Source organism: Coccidioides posadasii, chromosome 3, assembly GCF_018416015.2.
Source record: "Coccidioides posadasii str. Silveira chromosome 3, complete sequence".
Classification (NCBI taxonomy): domain Eukaryota; kingdom Fungi; phylum Ascomycota; class Eurotiomycetes; order Onygenales; family Onygenaceae; genus Coccidioides; species Coccidioides posadasii.
Window position 1 is genome coordinate 1,881,361 of NC_089409.1, and position 23,258 is coordinate 1,904,618.

A 23,258-nucleotide genomic window follows, 5' to 3' on the forward strand; every position below is an offset into this window, starting at 1 on the left:
TACTTTGAGATCTACTGCCGCAGTTTGACGACTGGATGGAGGTTAATACCTTGCACCTTAGCCCATGTGCAACCGAAAAACTTCATCAGGAGCGGGAGAAAGGGGGGCGGGTACGCTGATTCGTAGTACATCTGAAGATGTCGAGGGCAAGGTCTGTGCGTCATTGACATATCGGGACGGTATGACTATACAAAGCTTACGCCGGGATGGTCACGCTCCAGCGAGATAGAAGGAAGAATCATTGAAACTCATATAATCATTTTCATCGCATATTACCTCGTTAAACACATAAAGCTCATATCATTTCCCGGGAATCTCGAAGTGATCGCAAGCGCGCACCGAATATAGAATGAAATCACCAAAACGAAATTTGAAGGTATGGATAAAAGGATCTCTAACAAATGCTAGGCTCATCAATGACATCGATCTTTATAGGCAAATCATATGCATATTCAAAGGAGGAATTATCTGGAGAGAAAAATGAGGCTGTATCGAGCATCAAAAATGCAAGAAGGGAAAATTAAAGGTTCATAGTAATGACGGGGATGTATAGGATATCTGGACAACCTTGCTTTGCATCTGAAGAGCTCAGAGGAGCAGCAGGGCTCATGGTTGATAGAAGTGATAGAGCTTGGGCGACAAGCTGATGCAATGCGCGAATTTGCTGAGCTTGTGTGCCCAAGCCTGATTTATGGCGGGATGACGAATGTTGTCCTTGTGATGATAGGCTCTCCCCGGCGCTTGTACGTGGCTCATGAACATTGGTGCTGCAGCCAACATGATCATTTTCAAGCGGACTGAATATCGCATAAGTTTCCGCATTGTTGAGATTCCCCTCATCTTTGCCATTCCCATCTTCCCCCTCCTCGTCATCATCTTCGTCGAGGTCATCCTGTTCATCCGAACATGCCCGGCGTAAACTCTCTGCGAGGGCTTGGTCTCTCCGAACGTTCGTCCATGGCTCTTCCGTCACAAATCCCACCACAAAATCATTATGAGTTTTCCCTGAAATAATGGCGGCCTGTCTGTGTAGAGACTTAGATTGCGTATCGCCATTGCTCGGTAGGTAAATCAGGAGCCCCCTGGAAAGAAGCGGCGGTGAAGTCACAGTTACGGCTAATGCCGATTCATTCTCTGAATTGATTTCACCACAATCGCAGTCATCATCCACTTCAATTAAAGGAGGTCTTGAAGGTTCTTCGTGTTGAGTAATCGTCCTTGTGAGAGATATCACCGAGCTTTTCCGAAGCGGCGGCGAGATATCCAAATCTTCCAGCGCTGTATTAAGGGTGTTTTGGTCTTGTTCTTCATTTTCACAAGGGCTATCCCCACAATCATCATCGTCAGTTCCATCTATACCTGGCGATTGTCCTCCGCTGATTTCTGTGCGGACGGACGTAGTCATCCGCGATACAGTCTCTCGCGCAGCCCGACGAAGAGTTGGAATAAGCTGAGAGCCACCTTTATCCTGTCCTTCAGATCCAATAACCCACGTACTGGCCAATCCAGCCCAGGCTGCTACATTGATTCCCTTTGTGTAACGTTTCCGTGCCATAGCGACGTCTCTGGCTATCTCATGGCTCGACAGTGCGTGTTGACCCGTTGGCCGCCGTTTTGTATTCAAAATCCGCCCGCCTTCCCAAATCAAGAAGCTAAATCTCTTTGCAACATTTGTTAGCCTTCGAACGGCCTCAGGCGACCAGTCGTCGATTATATCGGCATGTACTTGTAAAACAGCGATATATGGGCCAACGGCGCAAGCCAGTCTTAATAGAGCGGCCACCGTGCTTATGTTTGGAGACGCTGAAACGCACACAAGCTCGCCATGGGGTAAGGATGTCTTGGTTTGACGGAGTTGGCGTAAGTACGTCGTCAATGGATTCCGGCTTGAAGGGGACATGTGATCGTCCATTTTGGCCTGATTGCGGGTGTGACGTTCGGGCTGCTGGCCTCTTATTTAGCAAATTCAGGTTTCTAATTCCAGACTCTCAATGAAACCTACAGACGGGTCTTTCGGGATATCGACGGGCCCAAAAGTATTAAGTAGTCTCACTCGCAACGACCCAGGAATTGGACGTTATCTGTGTGATGAGACGTGTCATGAGAAGTCACGGAGATCGCCTGCACCGAGGGGGGGAAAAAAAATCAAATTTCTTTGCACCCTGCAACGCCTAGAGGTTAGTTTAACGACCGCCTGAGAATGGGCTCGTCGCGCAACCGCCTTGTTTCGAAGCGTGCTCGCCCGCCCTTGATTGGTCCCTGTCGGGACTATGACTTGACAGACTGGACACGGGACGGCGGCTGCAGCGTTTTCTTAGGATCCCCTAATATTAATGATCCCCTTTGCATCCTCCCCAGCAATGACAGGGTCACCCACGAAGGGCCGATAATAGTTACATATGTGTTAAATATGTAATGGGACTTCCCACCCTCGTCCGTGCAGTCGCGGTGGGACGAGCTAGTGTGGGAACTCGCAGCTTATCACATCATTTTTGAACCAGGGCCCCGGTGCGGACAAGGGATCGGAAGAGGGAGAATGTCGTGACAGCCAATTGCCAACTTTTGTTTTTTCCTTGCGATGATCTCAGAGATACACTGCGAGTGGAGGCGTTCAATCACAGGGCAGCATGAAGCTTGTGTGAAGGCGAAGAGGCCCGCTTCGACAGCCCGCTGCACCGGCTTTGATGTCTCCGCTCGGCTAGTCGGGCCCTTCATTGGGTGCTTATTGCTGGCGATGCATCTGTTCCTGGGGCCAGGCATCCAGATTATTACAAAATGTTCGTTCTGCATCGACAAGGAAAATTCAAAGTGGACGGTTGGTGGGCCCGATCTCAAAGGGCTTAGCTGCCCTGCTGGTCGAGGTCCTTGGTGAGCCGCCTTGATTTGTCCTGCTTGGACCGGACTATCAGCAGATCATTTGCGGGCAGAGTTCTCGAAACACATTCCTTGTCAAAAGAGCTCAACCTCTCCCGATCTCTAACTGCCGATGCTCATTCGCTGTCGTCAGCTGTCAAGTGTGCGATGCTGTTTCAAGAGTCAGTCCTCGATTCTGGGTGATTTTCATGATCCAACACCAGATGTCCCTCGGTCTCAGTCCGCCCCAAAAACGTTCGGTCCCGAGAGATCCAGGCCCAGGGAGGGTTTCACCAAGACCGCGGACAGTTATTATCACGCCCACCTTCTCGCCAACAGTAGCTACTTGGAAACGCAATTCATCGTATTCAGACAGTTGACTTAAGGTTCACCAATCAGCCAAAGCCTCTGGTGACAACTCCATTTGGGTTTAACCAGAGATGTTACAACAGATTAAGGTGGCAAGATTAGTTACACAACATATGCCAATGGCTAACTATCTTCAAAGTGGGCGACAACCAAGGAAGCATCTTCCAGAGCTGACTCTGCTCTCCTACCTAAGACGTCAGCAGGACGTTTTGGTGTGTTTAGAGACAAAATTAGGCTTTAACAGACAACAACACAATCCTGCTCAGTATGGAGTTATCCAACAACTGCATCCCTTACCCCCTTTCTTCGCCTCATAGCGACTGGTGCCTGTGCCACGGAATTCCACCGAATGTCCACATAGAGGACGCCAAATCGCACTTGTATCGATGAGGAGCAATGCGCGGTGAATCAACCACATTCTATCGACCAAGCTCGCCCAACTTGAGACAAGATTTCTGTTAACAAGCAATCGTGGGAGATTTTGAAGTAGACCCTACTGCAAAAGAGACGAGTCTCGCTCAAGCCACGTGATCTGAGAATTTGCGGGCTTGATTGACGGCACTGAAGCAGTCGATGGACAGTTTGAGATGACGTTGGAGATTATCTGGAAATCTCCAACGGCTCGTGAGCTTGTAACTTGTTAGAACATGGCTAATCGTCTCTTGCACCCCGCATATCTTTTTGGGCCCTGGCTTGCCCATCACATGCCTAAGGATGTTGCATAAATATATGCTATGTTTCCAAGTAGTACGGGGATTTGGCAATCCGAATCAGTAAAACTCTCAAACAATACCTAGTCGTTCAGTTGAATGCAAAGTAAGACTGAGCATTTGTCATACTGGATTTATCGCCGTAGCATAATGAGCGGGATTCACCGTGTGACTCTGGCGACCGAAGACCGCAGATGATAGATTACAGAAGTCCTCCGGAGTTAGCAAAGAAGAGAACACTCCTCGCACTCTCAATTTCTCCTCTAAAATCCGGCACCCACATTTTGGCTTTAGGAGCTGTTATTTTTCCGGTCTGTCGTAGCTCCGGGTTAACTGATTCATGATGAGAAGCCCAGTCTGTATACGGAGGGTGGCGTTGGTCACCTTTACCCTGTACTTACGGAGTACGGAGTACTCCGGCACAACCAAAGAAAATAGCACGGGAATGTCCGTCCTCGAAGAAAACCCTGAATACAGAACACCAGGGCAAGAGGGCAGGATGACTTGATCCATGGTAAAGGTGAGAAAATTGCAAGCGGCCCGTCGGCAACCCAATCAACGTCCGCATTAGAGTTTTCTTCGGGCTAGATCGTTTGGTTAAAAGGGACGAAAGTTCGTTTCGAGTTGAGTTTTGGCGCGCAGGTACAACTTTGTGGCCGCGAAGTCACCCCATCCCGGAAACCCGACTAGCGCCTTGTCATTCTTTCCAGCACCTCACATCTTCAAACCATTGCGAGCGGCTTGCCCGGATTCCCTCACTCACTATTCGCATGTTATGAACAAACCTTCCTTCGTTTCTCAAAGCCTGTTCATTCGTTTTGCCAGCGTTACCAACATCCCGAACATCCACAGCCATGCCTGGGCGAACACTGCCGACCTTCACGTCCTCTGAAGTCAAATCGCACTCTACCGCGAAATCGTGCTGGGTGACACGGGGATCAAAGGTCTACGATGTCACCTCCTTCGTCGATGACCACCCAGGTGGTGGTGATTTGATTTTGCAGCATGCAGGCCGGGATGTCTCCCAGATCCTGCGGGATACCATTTCACACGAGCACAGCGAGGCTGCCTACGAGATATTGGAAGAATATCATATCGGTTTTATGACCTCAGAGTCAACGTCCAAGTCAGACACTAATGGCACTATGAACGGCCAGCCAAACGGGTGCATAATCCAAAGCAATGGGCGACGAGTGTACGCTGCGACCGGAATGTCCAGCGAAGAAGACCTCTCCATCGACACCGACGCTACTGCAGACTATAAAGAGCACAAGTTTTTGGATCTAAGCAGGCCTCTCTTTGGTCAACTTTGGTTTGGCGGATTCTCGAAAGCGTTCTACCTCGAGCAGGTCCATCGCCCACGGCACTACAATGGAGGCTCCTCTGCCCCCTTGTTTGGCAACTTCCTCGAGCCTTTGACCAAAACCGCATGGTGGGTTGTTCCGATGGTCTGGTTTCCATGCGTAGCATACGGAATGGCGATTGGATTTGCTGGTCTCCGGAACGTACTGATGGGGTGCGTGTACTGGTTAACTGGGCTGTTCATCTGGACATTGGTGGAGTACGGCATGCATCGGTGCCTTTTTCATATCGACGAGTACGTTACTCTTACTCTCCCCTTTTCTTCCGTTCGTTTAGTTGAACTGGCTAACAAATAAAATAGTTATCTCCCAGATAACCGTGTTGGACTCAGCCTTCATTTCCTGCTTCATGGAATTCACCATTACCTGCCTATGGACAAATACCGCCTCGTCATGCCACCTGCGCTGTTCCTTATCCTAGCCGCGCCTTTCTACAAGCTTACCCATTTCGTGTTCTTCTACAACTGGTATGCGGCAGTGCTGGTGTATTGTGGAGGAATTTTCGGATACGTGTGTTACGACACGACGCATTACTTTCTGCATCACCGAAAGTACGTATCAATTTCTTGTAAAGGATAATATGATTGCGTATGCTGTTTCTAACCTACACCACACCTAGCCTTCCTGCCTATTACCGCCAGCTCAAGAAATATCACCTACAGCATCACTTTGCAGATTATGAAAACGGTTTTGGCGTCACCAGCCGCTTCTGGGACAGGGTGTTTGGAACAGAACTTCCTCCACTTCCGTCTGCGAAGGCCGAATGAAATTTCCCCGTTCCCGTTCCATGGTACCGCTTCGACTGGTACCGAATTCTGCTTTTCCTGCCGTATGTAACCTTGAACTATAGTAGGTCACTTTCTGATAATCCTCGATTTTCACTTTTACTTTGCTTTTTGCTTGTTTGAAACACCAGCCGGCGTGCGCAAGCGTGCAATGTCCTGGAAGGAGCTTTAATGCGCCCTATTCAGAGCTTCTTCGCCGTACCTCTATTACTGCTGGCTCTCATATGTTTATTTCTTGCTTTTCGACTAGCCTTAGCAACTACACACCTTTAATGATATCCTCGGGCGATGAAACCACAGTGGACGGGGTTTGATCTGGGCGTTTCATCTCACTGTATGGAGTACACCGTATAATACCACTTTAATTCTATATGCACCGATGACTGTCGAAATAAGATGTCGCAATCAGTAGTGGACGTTAGAGTGTAGCCCACCCCAGCCCCAGCCTCCTACCATTCGAGAGAGAGGACACTGAGACTGATACGAACTCGATACTCTGCAGTCGGTCAGTTGAAGGCAGAGCTCCCCAATTATCAGCCTTAGCGAGGAAGACGAAGTTGCGATCCTGCTTATGTCAGCCGACGCTGGTCGGTGGCGATTTTGTGCGTCCAGCGCCCGAAGAGCGATTTTTCAATCTCCCACCACCTGGAAGGCATCAGTTCGCAAGAGGAAACAGACTAGCCTACTCCTTCATACTGAGTGAGATTTTATTCATCAAGTGAAAATAAACACTGGTGATAGAGGTGGAAAGTCCCTCTCGAAAGTATCTTTTGACAAGCAACAAGGGTTCGCTCAATCAAGCCACTCTTCGTCTCGCGTCTCTAACGGACAGCAAAAGTGATCCACTTTCTCTGCATTCGCACCTCAGGGTTTAAATCCAACACATTTCCAATATGTCAGGTATCGACGTTGAAGCTCTGCTGGAGTCGACTGCTGAGCCTGGTCCAACGCAGCAGACTGAGGAGGCAGTAAGCAAAACCCACGACTCCGATTCCAAGAAAGACCGTAGTGATCGTCGAGACCGCGACCGCGACCGAGACCGTGACCGAGATCGAATCCGAGATGGATCCCGTGACCACGATAGGGACCGCCGGCGCAGGGACCGGAGTCGCGAACGTCGTTCGGAAAAGGATGCTGATGGAGACGAAGAGATGAGAAGTCCAAGGAGCGATCGCGCAAGTGCTAACGGGAGCTACAGAAGTAGAAAAAGAAGCAGGAGCCGCGACAGCGACAGACGCCGCTCCCGACGCGATCGCTATGGCGATGACTATCGCTCTTCGGGTGGCGACTACTACCGAGGCGGCGGTCGTGCTCGCACCCGTTCCCGATCACCTCACGATGACAGATATTATAGGCCGAGTGGTCGATCACGCCGCGATGATGATCGTGATGATGATAGACGTCGTAGCCGCCGTGATAAGGATGGGCGCAAGCGGTCACTGAGCGCTAAGCGTCGTAGTAAAACTCCAGAACCACAGCTTACCGAGGATGAACGTGATAAGCGTACAGTCTTTGTGCAGCAGCTAGCTGCACGGTTGAGAACAAAGGAATTGATTGCATTTTTTGAGAAAGCGGGGCCGGTAAAAGATGCTCAGATCGTCAAAGACCGCGTGAGCGGAAGGTCTAAAGGGTACGTTTCTCGGTATCAGTCTCAGCGATATATTATCGAAGTGCTAACGTATATCCGAATTATAGTGTCGGCTACGTCGAGTTCAAAAACGAAGAATCAGTCCCACTTGCCATCCAGCTTACTGGCCAGAAACTTTTAGGAATTCCCATCATCGCCCAATTTACCGAAGCTGAGAAGAATAAAGCCGCCCGCAATACCGAGGGGCATGTGAGCGGGAATCAGAACTCGATTCCGTTTCACAGACTATACGTTGGTAATATCCATTTCAGCATCACTGAGAGCGATTTACAGAATGTTTTCGAGCCTTTTGGCGAACTTGACTTTGTTCAACTACAAAAAGATGAAAACGGCCGTAGCAGAGGCTATGGATTCGTGCAGTAAGTTCAGCCATTGCCCCTCGACATTGGCTCCGTCCTAACCTCCTTGCTAGATTCCGTGATCCTAACCAAGCCCGTGAAGCGTTGGAGAAAATGAACGGTTTTGACCTCGCTGGTCGACCTATTCGTGTTGGCCTTGGTAATGACAAATTTAGTTCCGATCCCGCAACGAACCTCATGCGACTTCAAGCCCAGGGCCAGCAAAATTCCCTCTACGGTCAAGGTGGCCGTGGGGCTGCGACTGCGCTTGGGGGCAATTTTGATCGTGCGGGAGGCCGCGACAACGACAAAGGCGTTGGAGGCGCCAGTGCTTTGGATGACACAGATGTTGCCGGTGTGAACTTCAACAATTATAGCAGAGACGCATTGATGAGGAAACTTGCGAGAACAGATGAACCTGCTGCAGATACTACCGCCGACGACAAACGCAAGGCACCGAAAGCTCGTCCAGAGGCTAAGCCACTGCCGGTCAGTGTCAATATGGCAAGCAGATGCGTGCTACTCCGAAACATGTTTGATCCTACTGAGTAAGTCCAGCTCCACCTCTTTCCTCAACAGCTCCATTACTCACACTTGTTATAGGGAAGAAGGCGATAGTTGGGTCAAGGAACTTGAAGACGATGTCCGCGCTGAGTGTGAGGAAAAATATGGCCATGTTGTCCACATTGCTTTAGACCCGAACGCGCAAGGTGATATCTATCTCAAATTTGACCGTGTCCAGGGCGGAGAGAATGCTATCAAAGGCTTGAACGGCCGATTCTTTGGTGGACGCCAAATCACCGCACAACCTGTCGTCGACGCCGTATATAGCAGCCTATTCTCTCGCACGAAGGCCATTTAGTCACCGCCTTTCAGACCCCGATTACCTCCTTGTTAAGAAAGAGGCGTGGTAGGTATTGCCATGAGGAAACTTGGCGGAAACTTGTCGCGCAACTGGAGAACATCGGCAAATTTTCCCCCAGCATCACCGAGCGTTTGATATCTGACATTGGATTAGGTTTCGCTCATGTCTTTTTTAACTCGATTACCTCAAAAGTATGGATCCAGTTCAAGCGCCGGATTACATACCCATTGATTGCAACTTAATGACCCTCATCCCATCACCTGGTTTTGTGAGCAACCCGTCTTTGTAATTTATCCCATTCAATGAATTAGTGCTGTTCTCTTTCTAAGCTTTCTCTATAATGCATGGTTTCATTCCATAAATGGTCCAAATCCTTCCTCTAACTTTCAGCTACTTCCCGAGCAAGGTGTAATCGGTCCGGAGACTTTCGACACATATGCGTGCTTAGATTTAACTTCACTGATTGTGATGTGCGGCTAATCCCCCAAGTATTTCACCCCCTTGAAGTGATTGCATACTTGAGTGACGGCAATTTGAAGCCAGGTCCCCTGGCTTTGTTCATTTCTTCATCCCACATTGCTTTCTACAATACCCATTTTTGTCCATACTCTCCCCTTTGGTCTTTCAAAGGAGTCAATATGCGGGCCTTCTGGACTTGATATTCTCTGATGAGTTTCTCATTGTGCCATTGTGTCCATATGCCACCATTGTACAGGGGCTATAAGTATCATTTTAGCAGCACGCTGATTGAAAACGTGCAGTTTTGAGCGAGAGGGAAACAGCATCATTCACATATAATGTCGCCGACTAAGCACCTGACGCCGGAAGAAGTATCGCATTTCTCCCTACAGTCATAGCATCTTCCGGAATCTTGCCACCGTGACAACTTACGCCTTTTTATGCAACAAACAACTTCACTGCTGACATCTATCTTCACTCTCCGTCCTTACCCTCCTCCGTGACCACCTTGCAATTTTATAGGTTATATAAGCCTCCAAACATTCCTTCAAAGCTCTCTTTTCTCTTTTTCGAACTTTCAAGCTCATTCTTTGAAAGGGTGAGGTGCTCCTAGGAAGATGGACTCGAATCCATCCTTTCGAGGGGTATCAGCTCTTCTGCAACTGAGGCTGGTCCGCGAGCTGGAGCAGTCGCGTCTTCGGCTCACCGAAGCGTTGGAGCGTTTAAATGCACAGCTCTGTCATGCGGAAGCCCAAGGCAGAAGAGATCGTGATCTTATTCTCGCCTTGCAAAGCAAGGTTCTCAAGCTGGAATCCTCCTTGCACGACACCACCGCGAGCAAGAAGGTAGAGAAGTCATCAAGTGGCTTGAAGTCCTTGGTGCTCAAACCTAAGAAGTGGCTACAACGTGCTGCTCGCTTTGCAAAGTCTGAGAGACGTGTTTCCCCCAAGACTGATGTCGAAGCGGACTCGGAGAATTCGCATCTTCAGAGAATCTTTGAACAGCTTCCGCCGGAAATCGACCTCAGCACTGTTGTGTTGCCCGCTGAACTCAGAGCTCGGTCGAAACCACAACAGACGACCACCGGTACCTCGATCGAAGCGAGCTCACGGTTGTCCGACTCGAACGCCGCGACGAACAGTGCGACATCAACGACTTTCGCGTCTCTGTTTGCCGGGCCACAGGACAACACGATCCGAGACCCAATCTTCACTGCCGAGTTTTTCACTAGGGAGTTTAAGTCCCTTTTCGGAAGCATAGAAGATTGGGCGAAGAAATACTCCAAGACGCGAGATGACTGGGACACCGGCTATAACGCCATGAGTGATGAATTCAGAGTGAACTTAGACTTTGTTGCCGACGTTTCATCTGCAATTTTGTTGCTGCTAAATGAAAACCGATTCCTGGCGATTACCAAGGTTATCGCCACCTTCCTCATGAGATCGGTTTTGTGCTTGGATGTTTTCAGAGGTTTTGATCGAGAAATCGACATGGATATCTCGCGAATGTCTAGGCTTCTTCCTGATGGTAAGCTCACTTCCTCTTCTTAGCCTAGCCTAAGGTTTTCTCACCATAAACTCTGTTGCTAACTCCTTTCTATGCTGTAGAGCTTCATGCCCAAAGACGTGATTCACTTTATGGCGCAATAGGATTGCAAGTGCTGCGTCTTCGCAACCGGCTCTTTTTCGAAAACTTTTTCCACAAGCGCATGAACGAGAATACCAACGCGTTGTTTGAGCAGCTCTCTCCATTCATTTACTCCGTGGGAACCCAGGCCTGGGTTGACCTGGCTAAAGTGATGAAAGCTGCTCACAACGTATCTCTTTACATGCACTCTGGACCGTACGAGTTCAATATCAAATACAGTCCAGTCAACGTTCGCTTTGAAGGAGGGACTCCACGAATTATCACGTTAAATATCACGCCAAAGATCGGCTTCCGCAACGTAAATATTCAGTTTCCAGGCCAGTTGCGGCGGGTGGCAGATGGAGAATTCGTGGTTGAAAAGGACTTGGCTCCGCTGCCAGCGTTAGCTAGAAAGCTCCAGGAAACAGGGAGGGTATCTTACCGCCGGAGGACCCTCGAAAACGCCCCTTGGAGAGGCGGGGCCGCAAGCATCACCACCAAGGCCAACTATGCCTAGAGCTAAGCCCTTGGTGAAAGCACCTTCAAACCCAGCACGCCAGGGAAAGATAGTACGGAGGACGCGAAGCTCTTCTGCCCCCGCTCAGCTTGGGAAGCTCGAGTTGAAGGAAGGGAGCGCGGGAGCGGCAAAAAAGGCAGCCTAGTGTCTTGGTGCTTCGATTGTTTGGCATGCAGCTATGGTGCATCAGGCCGCACGCGTCCAACTTACACTTAATTGCCCCAAATGATATCCGATCGTGTGAGCCTTAAGTATTCTCTTAGACAGTGGTTCCATGCTATCCTCTTCACTTTGCAAATCATTCCAGCCGTACGGCCCCTTCACCGGTCTTAACGATCCAGGCCTCCCTCCTGGCTCCTGCTGCCATTGTGTGGGTCTCCAAGTTTGCCCTTATGCTTCCACCCAGCGATTAACCATTGCCTGTCTTTTTAGGATGCAGCCCGTGGATAGTACGCCTAAGGGCCTGATTCATTCCTCTCATCCTTCAATGGCCAACCCCTTACCATGCTGGAATTTATCCCTTATGCCGTCGCGTTTCCCGGTGACACGTCACTAATTCACAAGGGAGCACCGAGGCGAGAAAAGTCATAGTCTCTCTACGTCCTACCATCTCAGAAACAACGTATCTGGGAGATTTCTCTGATGGTTGGGAACGCAGTGACTTGACTCACACAGCCCCAGGTAACGGTTTAATTCCGCGCTAGAAGGCGCCTTATCCACCCAATATTCCCGGCAATCGGGGGCTTGGATTCAAGCAAATAAACGAGTCAGTGATTGCTATTGAGCTGCTCAACGGGTGATTGTGGTATGTGCAAACGTCCCGTGGACCACTTGCCAGCCGAAATTTCTATTCCCGCTTTGTAACACCTCTTTTAGCCCCTTCGAATCTGTACGCCAAAAAGATTATGTATATACTGGGGGCCATCTCCGATCACGGGCGTTGGACATGGTAGATGGTGAACGATGTGCAACCCAACCCAGTTGGTGTACATGGTCAGCGGGGGCAAAAGCGTCATACTAGCATGTTTCACTTGCTTTTAATAATGTTGAATAGAACTCCGTATTGACCACATTGTTCTAGGTCAGCGAAATGTTTTCGTAAAAATGACTTCAGACACCTAGAATAGCGTCTACTTTATCATTTAGCTAACCATCCGGGGACGGCGGATCCCGACAAAAAGAGCCAATGACGCATGTTTCTTAGCAGGGTTATTTTTTTTGTCCTGCTTGGTGCTGTATTGACAGTAGCAGTAATCATTCCGTAGCTAAGAATGCTCATACAAGGACGATCATGCGTTGTGTTGCACTAACACAGCAGATAGCTAAATATGCATATTGCATACGCCGTACGCTAACAGAATATGCCTCATCAGATCCTGATCGTTTTGATGTAATATAAAAGCCAGCAGAGAGCCCCAGTAAACTTTCCCTGAAATGTCTTAATCCTCGATCAGGAGCCTTGAGTATCACTTCCCGAACCCATACACACACATTGATCCACAAACCTCACTGGAACGGTGCACCTAGGCTAGACGGTTCAATGCTGACTGCAGTAGTATAGGCGGTTCGCAAACATGCAATTCGGCGTGCTTCTCTTCTTCGCTAGCGTCACACTCGCAGTTGCTCGGGTGGAGGCTGTCCCAGGCGCAGACACTGGTACCAGTCTTCAAATGCGAGCTCCCCAATGTGTCGAGCTCTACCAGGACTGCCTTGATAACCCTAACTGCTGCCCACCAAACCGATGCAGAAATTGGGTGAGTCATGAAAGCACCCTGTATATACTTGTGGCACTAGTGGCTGATGCGATACAGGGAATCGGCAGACGAAGGGCGATGTGCGCGCGGTGATGAACTACAAAGAGCCGGAACATAACCACATATGCATATCGGGAGTTGGAGATTGCTGGTGCTGGGCCGTTGGTTACTATGTCTTTAGCCGCCCTGTCTTCAGAGTCAGGTCCGCTGAGATCTTAGATAGGTAGAGACACATGGCAAGGAAGATCGATCGAATTCGTGCCAGGGACAAAAATATTGACCCTTATTATCCAGGACCTATACAATGCACTGGCATATTCAAAGGTCTCGTGCAATACACTCAATCCAGACAGCGTAGCTCAGTGCTTGAAATCAATGAAATAGCGGAATTTCTCCTTTGAGCTGGTCAGGTCCCTTGGAAACTACGCCAAATATTATTATTTGACGGATACTCCGTGCAACATCTAACCTCGGAGTTAAGCTTAACTTCGCCCGAAGGCGCAGGAGTTCCATCATTCATCTAGCCCTTTATCAAGCTTGTCCTCAAACCTTCAAGTGACGCGAGGCAGGATAATCGGGATAGGACGTGCTCGCCCAGACCCTCTCAAAGTGGTTCCAAACCAGTTCATCGTTGCGGGTATCTGGAATCAAAGTAGCTCAAAGGAGGCCTATTCAAAGGAAATGTGGCCAGGACTTCCTTAAACACTCCATGAGATGGATAAATGAGGAAACACAAAGATTCACTCGGTACTCCATACGGAGTTTAGAGTGCACGGACTGGATGGCAATATCCAAGAAATCATATATTTTGTAAGACCTTCAATATGTTGAGCAAACACTTCCCGAGCGAATATCTATCGCTCAAGCTTGTTCCGGAAGGTCTAAAATATTTTGTTGCAGAACTGCTTTATTTTCATGTCCAAGAGTTTGCCTACTATTCTTTCGTGCTGGCATCATTCGCTGGATTTGAAATAAGGGGAGGAAAGCTTATGTAGATTGATTCGGAATTGTATGTATGTTCCACCTATGGATCTCCTTCTCTGCAATATGGATCATTTCTCCAATGGGCTGTGATGAGTAAGAGGCGGCGTAAAGTTCTTGTCTAAGAGAATTGGTGGTCACTCAATTAAGCTATCATGAATCATTTAACATCCTGTACCTGTTCATGCCTGCCAAAGAGCTAGTAGTTACTTCGTAGGCATTTCAAGTCGCGGTGGGAGAGGTCTCCTTCTGGCAGAAACCCCGAACAAACAGGATGATGGATGCCCAGCCCGATACCGGCAGCGATGTCGAGGTGTTTATGGAAATTCCGCATCACATAAGGGTCCGGCGATGACATTCGCATCACGGAGTATGGGGTTTTCAGACAAACAAGCATCTGCGATAGACCTTTGGCTTGGAAACGCCTCGTTTCAACTTTCGGATTGGCGAGGGCTCAACTATGAGGCCGGCCCACGAGGATCACTCGCTGGTGAGGATGGGCCGCCAAGGCGCTAGCCGGCTGGCAGGATTGGGTAGACGGCGCAGCGAAGTTTGGCATGCCCGGCCATCCAAGCCATCCATCCAAGCCTATCCATGCATGCAAGACTAATGAGGTTGCAGATCGACTGCAGGATCCGTATAATTTATTTTTGCAAGGTCAGCCTCTAATCCGGAGGGTTGGGAGACATGTCAACCCTCCAGTGCTGACCATCTTCTCCTCTCTCTGAAGCTCTCAAGGCGCTGTTTGTATCGATGTTTCAATGAGTTCACGGCTTGTGAAACCGGCGAGAGTCCATGCTTGGACACTTGCTGACACCTACAGTATGTCCGGCCTTCCGCTCCAGACCTGCTTTTTAGCCGACTAGGTTTTGCTGACCTTCTTTCTCACTGCCCAACCACAAGGCTTTATCGCAACATTCATACGCCGCCAGCATACTGACGCCGTCTCAGGCTCGAGATCTCAACAACCCCCTCAGCATGCCTCCGCCGCAGCCAGGCAGTCTGAGCGGCGATATTTCCATGATTACTTCGTAACCCACCTACCGGTCTCCTCTCTCCACCCGGATTCCCGCGTGTCGGCCGGGCCACCTCACCATCTTCCTCGCTCAGAGTCCACTCCTCACATAAGCTCCTCTGAGGGCGCATCTCCCGCCACCGTCCTGTCGCCTGTCGGCGTATCGCGGGAAACTACAGTTGTACGCATTCCCCTCCGGAGCGCGAAACATCATTTCGGTGCATCCGTGTCGCGAGGGTCTCGTCCGACAAATGAAGATACATATCAAGCAGGTGTCATTGAACTCCCAGCATTTGCAAAGCGACCTCCGCTTTCCCTGACAATTGGCAAGCGGTCCGGAGACAAAGAGTATGCACATGTGGAACACCCGGTTGCGGAAAATGCAATTGGCGACCCTCAAGTGTTTTATTTCGGCGTGTTCGACGGGCATGGAGGAACGGTGTGTAGTGAGTTCTTGAGGGATAGACTACATGGATATATTCAAGAGACTGCGATAGCGTTTGAGTTGGGGTCCAGCCTTGGGAAGAATGCACAGAAAAAAGCGTTGCCTCCCAGGCCTATCCGGAACAGAGAGGCTTTTCGAGAGAGTCAGAATGCTTACAGTCATAGATTTGATGACCTCGAGCCAACATTTGCGTCCTCGAGCCAAGCCCACGGGGGAAACGCTATGCTCTCCGGTGATCTTCCGATACTGCAACCGGGAAATAGGTTGGCAATCGGCAACCTTGAGAAAGCATTAGTTACCGACTGGAGAACCTTGGTTGGCGGGTATTTTAGACGCTTTAGGCCTGCTCATTTCTGCTATTTCGGGGAGGACGACCTTCACACTGACGGATTCAAGCCTGGACGGCACAATCTCGGACTAGACATGACTATGGGCGTGCCTATTGAAGAGGTGCTAGAATACGCTTTTTTGAAGGCCGATTATGACTTTATTAGTGCCCAAGCTTTCAAACGGGACGATGATTCCGCCCGCGCCGAAAGGCCCTTAAATGAGCTCGATATCCTTCACAATCCAGGACGACTGAGACATGCCGTCGTGGGAGGATCGACTCGGTTCAAGGGTGGAAGCACCTGCAGCATTGCCATGATCTCCACCCCCACACCGGCTCCCTTTTGGCACCCTTCGGCACCATCGTCATTGGTGGTATCACACGTTGGCGACACCCGAATTTTATTATGCTCTACTGCTACGGGTATCGCTATTCCACTAACAACAGACCATCATCCTTCCTCTCCAGTCGAGAGTAACAGGTTGCGGCGCTATGCCACCTCACTCGTCACAGACTCTTTTGGAGAAGAGCGCATTAGCGGGCTGGCGAACAGCAGAGCATTTGGGGACATCCAGTCGAAGCGCATCGGAATATCGGCAGAGCCCGAGACCAGGCGGGTTGAAATGGGGCCCGCGGAGTATTCGTTCATGGTCTTGATGTCTGATGGAGTGAGCGGCGCTTTGTCAGACCAGGAGATCGTGGACATCATCAAAGAAGCAAGGACGCCAGACGCTGGTGCTCGCGAAGTCGTCAACTTTGCGACCGAGGTATCGAAAGATGGCGACAATGCAACATGCCTGGTGGTACGATTGGGAGGTTGGGAACGACGTCTAGAAGGGGGGCTGGGCAGTATGGGCACAAAAGAGTCGAGAGATTGGCGGAAACAGGAGGCTTCCGTTCCGCGAGGGCGACGAGCATGAGAAAAGCAGCTTCGCCGTTCAACTTGACCACTTTTCAAATGGGTTTATAGATTTTACCCCATATACTCCGTACTTGGATTGCCATTACATTTGTTTTTTTGTTCTTCCGCCATGCATACTTACGAAATGTGTTCATGATTATTTGCTTGAATGCCTCATTTTCTTTTCTTTCTTTCTTTTTTTTTTTTTACATCCTTTTTTTTCTGGCTTGGATCCTGCAAGATAACTCTTTTTCGTGCACTATATTCCTACCAAAATTTCCTTATAGACCGGATACCATTGTATGTACATACATAAAATAATCTTTTAATGACAGCATGAATTCCGCAGAGGCATGGGATCATCCTGGCGCAGATTAAAAGAGTTTCAACGGCCCCCAAGGCACGCGTTGGAGCAATCGGAATGGGCGGCCCCGCTAGGCAAAATTCAATCTCCAAGCTCCGCAAACCCAAAAAAAACATCATCCAGCACCGCACACCTGGACATGCAGGAAGAGAGCAAACACCTGAGCAAGCGACACCTTTTCTTTTCATTCGTCTAATTTCTCTACCGCGCAGCTATATGCCTTTTTAATCTCAACTGGCACTCCCACTCTCCAAGCCGCCTGTGCCCTCGGTCGATGTCTTCTTGAACTTCATACTGTCATCAAGCCAGCATCCCTTTCGACACGCTCCTTTTTTACAGCTTCTATTTGTACCCCAGCAAGGCATATTTTAATCACTCCTTTTTATCAATTACTTAACCAACCTTTATTCTGTTCCTCATTTCACTTCTTTTCTCTACATCTAATTTGATTTGGTGTCTTCACGAACTAGCTCTGAGATTGAATATTGGGCCCTCTAGGAACTTGAGAGTCAGACAGCTAAAACAGGAATTGATTGCGGTGCGTACATTTCCCCTCCTTTCTGTATTTAGTTGATAGTGCAGAGGGAACCTTGTTTCTCATTTGTCTACAAAGTATGAAGAAGGACATGTGCTGGCAGAAGAAGTCATTGCTGACGGTTTGTTCTCGCCACGATCGAATAGGTGCATCCAGCAACTACATAAGGAACCGCAATAGACCAACACCCTTCCTCCAGACAGCGATCAGTGTTCTTTGCTACCCCTGCATGCGAACTCTTTCCAGACTGTCTATCAACAATTAGTGGTATCGTGTTGTCCGAATCACTAGCTTGGTTGAGTTGCACATTGTTCAATAACATAAGAGTCGTCAGCAACAACCTCGCACTACCTACTACACCGCAATACAGCAGAAGATGACCGGTCGAGGGAAAAAGCAAAAGGCTTCTGAGCCATCACCAGTTCAATATGACAGCGCATCTGTTGATACCAACGGCACAATTCGCAAGGGCTCCAAACATAAAGGAGTTTCATCCACGCGGGGCGAACAGAAGGAGAATATTTTCCTGTTCTGGCCTAACATAATTGGTATGTTTGTGAATCTGTCTGCTCTGGTGGCCTAGTTTCCCGTGTACTGATCTCAATTGTGACTGGCGACAGGCTATATTCGAGTCGTGCTGGCGATAGCCTCTCTCTACTACATGCCTCTCCATCCTCGAACGTGCTCCCTACTCTATAGCATCTCCTGTCTTCTCGATGCACTTGACGGATATGCGGCCCGTTTTTATAACCAATCCACAACCTTTGGGGCGGTGCTGGATATGGTTACCGATCGATGTACAACGGCTTGTCTGCTGGTTTTCTTGAGCTCCGCTTGGCCTCGCTGGGCGATTCTGTTCCAGGGCCTGATCAGTTTGGATCTCGCCAGTCATTACATGCATATGTATGCCACGCTGACCATGGGTGGATCAGGCCAGAGCCACAAGAAAGTGGACTCAAGCAGGAGTTGGATCCTATACCAATATTATAATAATAAGGTGAGCTTGCCCAGATGGTGCCAAGTCTTTGATTGTTAACATCCTGGGGCTGTAGATGGTCTTGTTCGTCTTCTGCACTATGAATGAGCTATTTTTCATTGGCCTCTACCTGCTCTCCTTTTCATCCCCGACTCTCTCTCCATCGCTCCTCCAGCCGGTCGGTGATGGTACAAGCGCAGGATCTGGGCAACCCGGCACACCAGCCATGCCTCCAATCTCGACTCTTTTCGCGAGTCCTTGGAGCGCTGGTGCCTTGGAACTTGCGCGAGCCAACAAGATGGACAGCTTCTGGCCCTGGGTTATCACCGGGATCTCCGCTCCGATTATGGCTGCTAAGCAGTTCATTAACATTGTTCAGATGGTCAAGGCTAGCAAGTGGCTTGCGGAAGGCGACCTTGCCCGCCGCCGCCAGCTAGGCCTGTCCAAGACCAAGTAATCTTTGAGAGCTTGAAGGCCCTTTTTCAAATCCTCGTGGATCGGCACACTTCCACACCCTCCGTTGTGATCTGAAAATGAGTGCCTTTGACATCCGCTGAACCCCACATTTTCATTCCGTCAGATACGTGACAACGTTATCATTCCACTTAACCTTTAACTTGCTTTTACTCTCTTGAAATGATGTTTTTCGTCCAAATTGCAAGGGATATCTCCCTTCTTATTGTTGGAGTCCATGGACAGGTGCCGTCGCGAACTTTGCAACATGTTTCTCCCTTCTGCTCCTTTTCTTTTGGGTGTATACTCATTTATTCTTGCAGTTCTTTTGCCCTATTTCTTACTCTGTTGACTTGATGTTCTCTACGCAAAATTAGCTACCTTCTTTTAGTTTATTATGTTTTCTTTTGCTTTTATTTTTCCCTCCAATGCATTCTTATTATTCCTGTATCATATAGACGATCGGAAAGCTGGATTAATGGGCTATTCCACATGGTTCGGTGGATGGGAAGATGGTTAGGTATTATTGTATATACCGACCCAATGAGGTTAGCAGTGAGTAACGGAATCGACGCTCAGATACTTATACCAATCAGATCGATTTTTCACCGGATTTATGCGGAAGATTGTATGATTTCTTTTTTCTCTCTCCGCGGGGAAAAAGCTGGGGATAATCGGGTTCACGACGTCGGATGAAAGAACAATCTTGCTATTCGGAACGCTTGAGTCGCTTTTGTGGTCCGGAACTGTCGGAATCGTGTCTAGTCCGACTTGAGTTTGAAAACTGGATTAGTATCTGAGGCGTTTTCGGGGATACATGGTGTCGCCGCTGCGCGACCGATCGCTGAGACTGTGTGACTTATGTGGTTAGGCTAAAAAGAAATGAAAGGAAATGGGCAACACCGTGCAGAGTATCTAGACAGCAACTAGGTGATCTTTTCGCTTCCTTTAGCGGAAACGGGTCATTTCTGAGTACATTGCTGACCCAAGAAGCCTGATGGGTTGTGAAAAGGGTCAATGACCGAAGTGTTTATGGAGTAGATACGATTTGGAAAACGTACACACACACACACCCCCTGGGGATGAGTTAAATACGACGCTCGGTTTGGGGAGGGATCTGTCCGGTACCGAAACATGAACTACCGGAAGGGTTAGTCTGGAGTTGGAGAAGAGATGCTTTCGAGAGGTACATCCCGTCTTGGACTGGAGATGGTCCAAACCTCGTCTACGGATGGATGTACTCATGCGCATATGCTTCGGAGAGGGTAGCGGCAATTCAAGGAGTTATAAAAGGCCGGTCCTGGGCGGAGGTTGGGGGGGACAGAAGCACGTTTAGGACTCAGAATAGAATTCCCACGATTATCAAGCACCTTGAGATTTGTGTTCAGCCCTATCAGTACTCATATAAGTATATAGCAATATGACAGGTAAGGCATCGTCGTATCCTGGCGTGCTGAGTGCGCATCCCAAAATTATACGCACATGGGAGCCTCACCAGCAAGTGTTGAAACAGACGCATTTCTTCATCTAGGTCATTATGAGCCCGAATGCATGTTCGGAGTACTCCGTATGGAGTAATCTCCTCCCTTCAAGGATGGTCATTTTCCCCTCCTCGGCCAAGTGTGCCTTTTTACCGAAAACATTCGCACGGGTCGTATTTCGCCCATGGGCCGGATTCGAGTTAAGATCATCCCTGTTACCAAAAATTTTGTCGGTTAACGGCCTCTCCAGTTTTGATTGTAGCGCGGTGTTTGCAATGTGTTGAATTCACTAACTACGGAGTGGTCAGAGTACGAAGATCTCCCGCAACCTAACTAACTAATCCAGAGGCGTCCCTTGCCGATTTGGATACTCCATACTCCGTTCGAAGTAGTAAATTCAAGATTGCAACTTTGTCCGGGTTCACTCCTTCGAGTAATATGTCAAGGAGTAGGGTAACTCACTTAAAAAGCGCCTGTTAAACTTGGCGCGTGTTAGCCATTGTAACGTCTTTCGCAAGCGGCCCGGGGTTTGTGACAGGAACTTTCATCATAGCGCTATCAATCCATGTCGCAACGTTTGTCTTCGACGGTTTTCTTGAAATACCAGTGCGGACATGGATCAGTCTCCCCTGCGGCTGGAACTTTCGCTTTCTATACCCCGTATTCTCTTTGAACCGCTGACCTCCAAACCCCGTTCCAGATTATTCGTAATGCTCCCTCAATAAAAAGTGGCTCTATCGATACTTATCCCAAACTTCCCCATTTTGTATTCCCTAACAGGTATATCACGCAAAGCAAGTACTATGGCGAGCGCCGTTCAAGCTGAAGCAAAGGTATTCCCCATCCGTCGTATTTACAATGGACTTCAAATGATCTTCAACAGAAAGCCAAAGCTTGCAGGAGCCTCCATTGATGAACTGTTAGGAGCCTGATCTCAGAAGCGACCATCAGCCGGTCGAGCCAAATACCGACATAGCGATTGATGTGTGTCTTTCATTTATCCAACGGGGCCTGTGCGCTGTCTAACTTTGTTCAAGACCAGCGATGACGATATAGAATCGTTCGATTCAGACACCAGCACAAGCATAGCTTCTTCTGTATTCAATTATAAATACGAAAATGGACGCCGTTATCACGCCTATCGAGCCGGTGAATGTGAGCCTCTCTAGTCTCCAGGCGGGCTCTATCAGATGCCTTGCTCTTTCAAAGGGTGTTGACCAAAGACCTTTGTGACAGACCTTCTTCCGAATGATGAGAAGGAGCAAGACCGTTTAGATCTTTTGCACCACATCTTCCGCATGACTCTCGGCGGTGAATTATATCGTGCGCCTCTCCCGTCGAACCCACAGCGAATCCTCGACTTTGGAACTGGAACAGGTGAATGCGATCCTAATTTCTCGGCCTCCAACTGCAACCGGTCGCATGAGAAGTTATTGACAAGGAGTGTCTTTTAGGAATATGGGCGATCGATATTGCTGACGAATTTCCGAGTAGCGAGGTCATTGGCACTGATCTGAGCCCAATTCAACCGACGTGGATCCCGCCCAACTGCAAATTCTACGTGGACGATGTCGAGAGCGAGTGGCCCTATCAACCGGGAGAGGAATTCGATTTTATCCATGGACGTGGGATGGGAGGTAGCATTGCAAATTGGGACCAGCTGTACGAACGGGCGTACCAACACTTAAAACCCGGAGGCTGGATTGAAATGCAAGAATATGAGACAGACGTGCATTCCGACGACAACAGCTTAGACAACGCACGTTTGATCAAAAAGTTTCAGCGCGTGGGAGACGAAGCCAGTGCAAAATTCGGGAAGCAGTTTAATGTGGCAGGAACACACAAACAGAGATTGATCGATGCCGGGTTTGTCAACGTTAAGGATGATGTTTACAAGGTGAGGCAAGGGTTTATCATTGCGAGCCTTTTGCTGCCGATGAAATTTGCAACCTGACATATGCTTCAGATTCCCATTGGATCTTGGCCCAAGGACCCGAAAATGAAAAAGCTTGGATGCTATCAATTAGTACAAGTTCTTTCTTCCCTGGAACCATTCATGATGGCCCTCTATACCAGGGTGATGGGGTATACTGTGGAAGAAACCGAAGTACTGATTGCTGGGGTCCGCGCAGAGTTCAAAGACCCGAAAAACCACCTCTATAGCCAGTTCCATTTCATTCACGGGCAAAAGCCCATGGAGACCTAAGGTTTGTTCAACGGTGTTTTGACTATCGAGAACTGTTCTTTCGAGTGCGCATATAGGTAGGACAGTACGCAATAATTAGTCATTTTGGTTCTTTATCTTTCGAAAAGTGGATTTTATTCTCGTGGGCCTATATTCAAATTATCTCCAAAGGGTATCTTGGGAATAGTTGTAGTTGAATCGTCGATGCCCACATTAGCATGGCCAGCGCTAAGGTTGGAGGACGTTAGTTATTCAGGGGCAAGCAGCTTCCACCTTCGTGGACGTCCTATCTTCATCCTCAAGCAATAT

The 23,258-nt window shown here is 48.9% G+C and overlaps 8 protein-coding genes across 8 annotated transcripts; 7 read left to right on the top strand and 1 right to left on the bottom strand.

Moving 5' to 3' along the window:
• Window positions 1-449: 449 nt before the first annotated feature.
• Window positions 450-2,216, bottom strand: D8B26_005577 (uncharacterized protein). The gene is made up of 2 exons (XM_003068970.2): window positions 2,003-2,216; window positions 450-1,945 (listed from the first exon to the last, which is right to left on the bottom strand). The coding sequence occupies exon 2, from the start codon at window positions 1,910-1,912 to the stop codon at window positions 521-523; it is 1,392 nt and encodes a 463-aa protein (XP_003069016.1). The 5' UTR covers window positions 1,913-1,945; window positions 2,003-2,216; the 3' UTR covers window positions 450-520.
• A 2,408-nt stretch (window positions 2,217-4,624) lies between these two features.
• SCS7 (fatty acid alpha-hydroxylase) lies at window positions 4,625-6,519 on the top strand. The gene is made up of 3 exons (XM_003068969.2): window positions 4,625-5,529; window positions 5,596-5,844; window positions 5,913-6,519. The coding sequence occupies exons 1-3, from the start codon at window positions 4,787-4,789 to the stop codon at window positions 6,058-6,060; spliced, it is 1,140 nt and encodes a 379-aa protein (XP_003069015.2). The 5' UTR covers window positions 4,625-4,786; the 3' UTR covers window positions 6,061-6,519.
• Window positions 6,520-6,809: 290 nt separating this feature from the next.
• On the top strand, window positions 6,810-9,245 carry D8B26_005579 (uncharacterized protein). The gene is made up of 4 exons (XM_003068968.2): window positions 6,810-7,708; window positions 7,774-8,085; window positions 8,139-8,612; window positions 8,668-9,245. The coding sequence occupies exons 1-4, from the start codon at window positions 6,972-6,974 to the stop codon at window positions 8,924-8,926; spliced, it is 1,782 nt and encodes a 593-aa protein (XP_003069014.1). The 5' UTR covers window positions 6,810-6,971; the 3' UTR covers window positions 8,927-9,245.
• Window positions 9,246-10,005: 760 nt separating this feature from the next.
• D8B26_005580 (uncharacterized protein) lies at window positions 10,006-11,531 on the top strand (the record flags this gene model as incomplete). The annotated part of the gene is made up of 2 exons (XM_003068967.2): window positions 10,006-10,915; window positions 10,996-11,531. The coding sequence occupies 2 exons, from the start codon at window positions 10,006-10,008 to the stop codon at window positions 11,529-11,531; spliced, it is 1,446 nt and encodes a 481-aa protein (XP_003069013.2).
• A 1,375-nt stretch (window positions 11,532-12,906) lies between these two features.
• On the top strand, window positions 12,907-13,672 carry D8B26_005581 (uncharacterized protein). Its single transcript, XM_066124924.1, has one exon. It carries the CDS (start codon window positions 13,106-13,108, stop codon window positions 13,376-13,378), a length of 273 nt encoding a protein of 90 aa, XP_065981005.1. The 5' UTR covers window positions 12,907-13,105; the 3' UTR covers window positions 13,379-13,672.
• A 1,210-nt stretch (window positions 13,673-14,882) lies between these two features.
• D8B26_005582 (uncharacterized protein) lies at window positions 14,883-17,059 on the top strand. The gene is made up of 3 exons (XM_066124925.1): window positions 14,883-14,923; window positions 14,997-15,088; window positions 15,170-17,059. The coding sequence occupies exons 2-3, from the start codon at window positions 15,028-15,030 to the stop codon at window positions 16,972-16,974; spliced, it is 1,866 nt and encodes a 621-aa protein (XP_065981006.1). The 5' UTR covers window positions 14,883-14,923; window positions 14,997-15,027; the 3' UTR covers window positions 16,975-17,059.
• A 1,171-nt stretch (window positions 17,060-18,230) lies between these two features.
• On the top strand, window positions 18,231-19,287 carry PIS1 (CDP-diacylglycerol-inositol 3-phosphatidyltransferase; the record flags this gene model as incomplete). Its single annotated transcript, XM_003068965.2, has 3 exons — window positions 18,231-18,402; window positions 18,475-18,851; window positions 18,907-19,287. The coding sequence occupies 3 exons, from the start codon at window positions 18,231-18,233 to the stop codon at window positions 19,285-19,287; spliced, it is 930 nt and encodes a 309-aa protein (XP_003069011.1).
• Window positions 19,288-21,567: 2,280 nt separating this feature from the next.
• Window positions 21,568-23,251, top strand: D8B26_005584 (uncharacterized protein; the record flags this gene model as incomplete). Its single annotated transcript, XM_066124926.1, has 6 exons — window positions 21,568-21,597; window positions 21,689-21,748; window positions 21,802-21,919; window positions 22,001-22,141; window positions 22,219-22,661; window positions 22,731-23,251. The coding sequence occupies 6 exons, from the start codon at window positions 21,568-21,570 to the stop codon at window positions 22,968-22,970; spliced, it is 1,032 nt and encodes a 343-aa protein (XP_065981007.1). The 3' UTR covers window positions 22,971-23,251.
• Between the last annotated feature and the right edge of the window lie 7 nt (window positions 23,252-23,258).

Bases quoted from the DNA above. Each gene is read 5' to 3' on its own strand.
- D8B26_005581 (XM_066124924.1), top strand. From the start codon at position 13,106: ATGCAATTCGGCGTGCTTCTCTTCTTCGCTAGCGTCACACTCGCAGTT.
- D8B26_005577 (XM_003068970.2), bottom strand. From the start codon at position 1,912: ATGGACGATCACATGTCCCCTTCAAGCCGGAATCCATTGACGACGTAC.
- D8B26_005582 (XM_066124925.1), top strand. From the start codon at position 15,028: ATGAGTTCACGGCTTGTGAAACCGGCGAGAGTCCATGCTTGGACACTT. The intron at 15,089-15,169 runs GTATGTCCGGCC...CCCAACCACAAG, and splicing joins GACACTTGCTGACACCTACA to GCTTTATCGCAACATTCATA.
- D8B26_005579 (XM_003068968.2), top strand. From the start codon at position 6,972: ATGTCAGGTATCGACGTTGAAGCTCTGCTGGAGTCGACTGCTGAGCCT. The intron at 7,709-7,773 runs GTACGTTTCTCG...TCCGAATTATAG, and splicing joins GTGAGCGGAAGGTCTAAAGG to TGTCGGCTACGTCGAGTTCA. The intron at 8,613-8,667 runs GTAAGTCCAGCT...CACTTGTTATAG, and splicing joins AACATGTTTGATCCTACTGA to GGAAGAAGGCGATAGTTGGG.
- SCS7 (XM_003068969.2), top strand. From the start codon at position 4,787: ATGCCTGGGCGAACACTGCCGACCTTCACGTCCTCTGAAGTCAAATCG. The intron at 5,530-5,595 runs GTACGTTACTCT...CAAATAAAATAG, and splicing joins TGCCTTTTTCATATCGACGA to TTATCTCCCAGATAACCGTG. The intron at 5,845-5,912 runs GTACGTATCAAT...CACCACACCTAG, and splicing joins TACTTTCTGCATCACCGAAA to CCTTCCTGCCTATTACCGCC.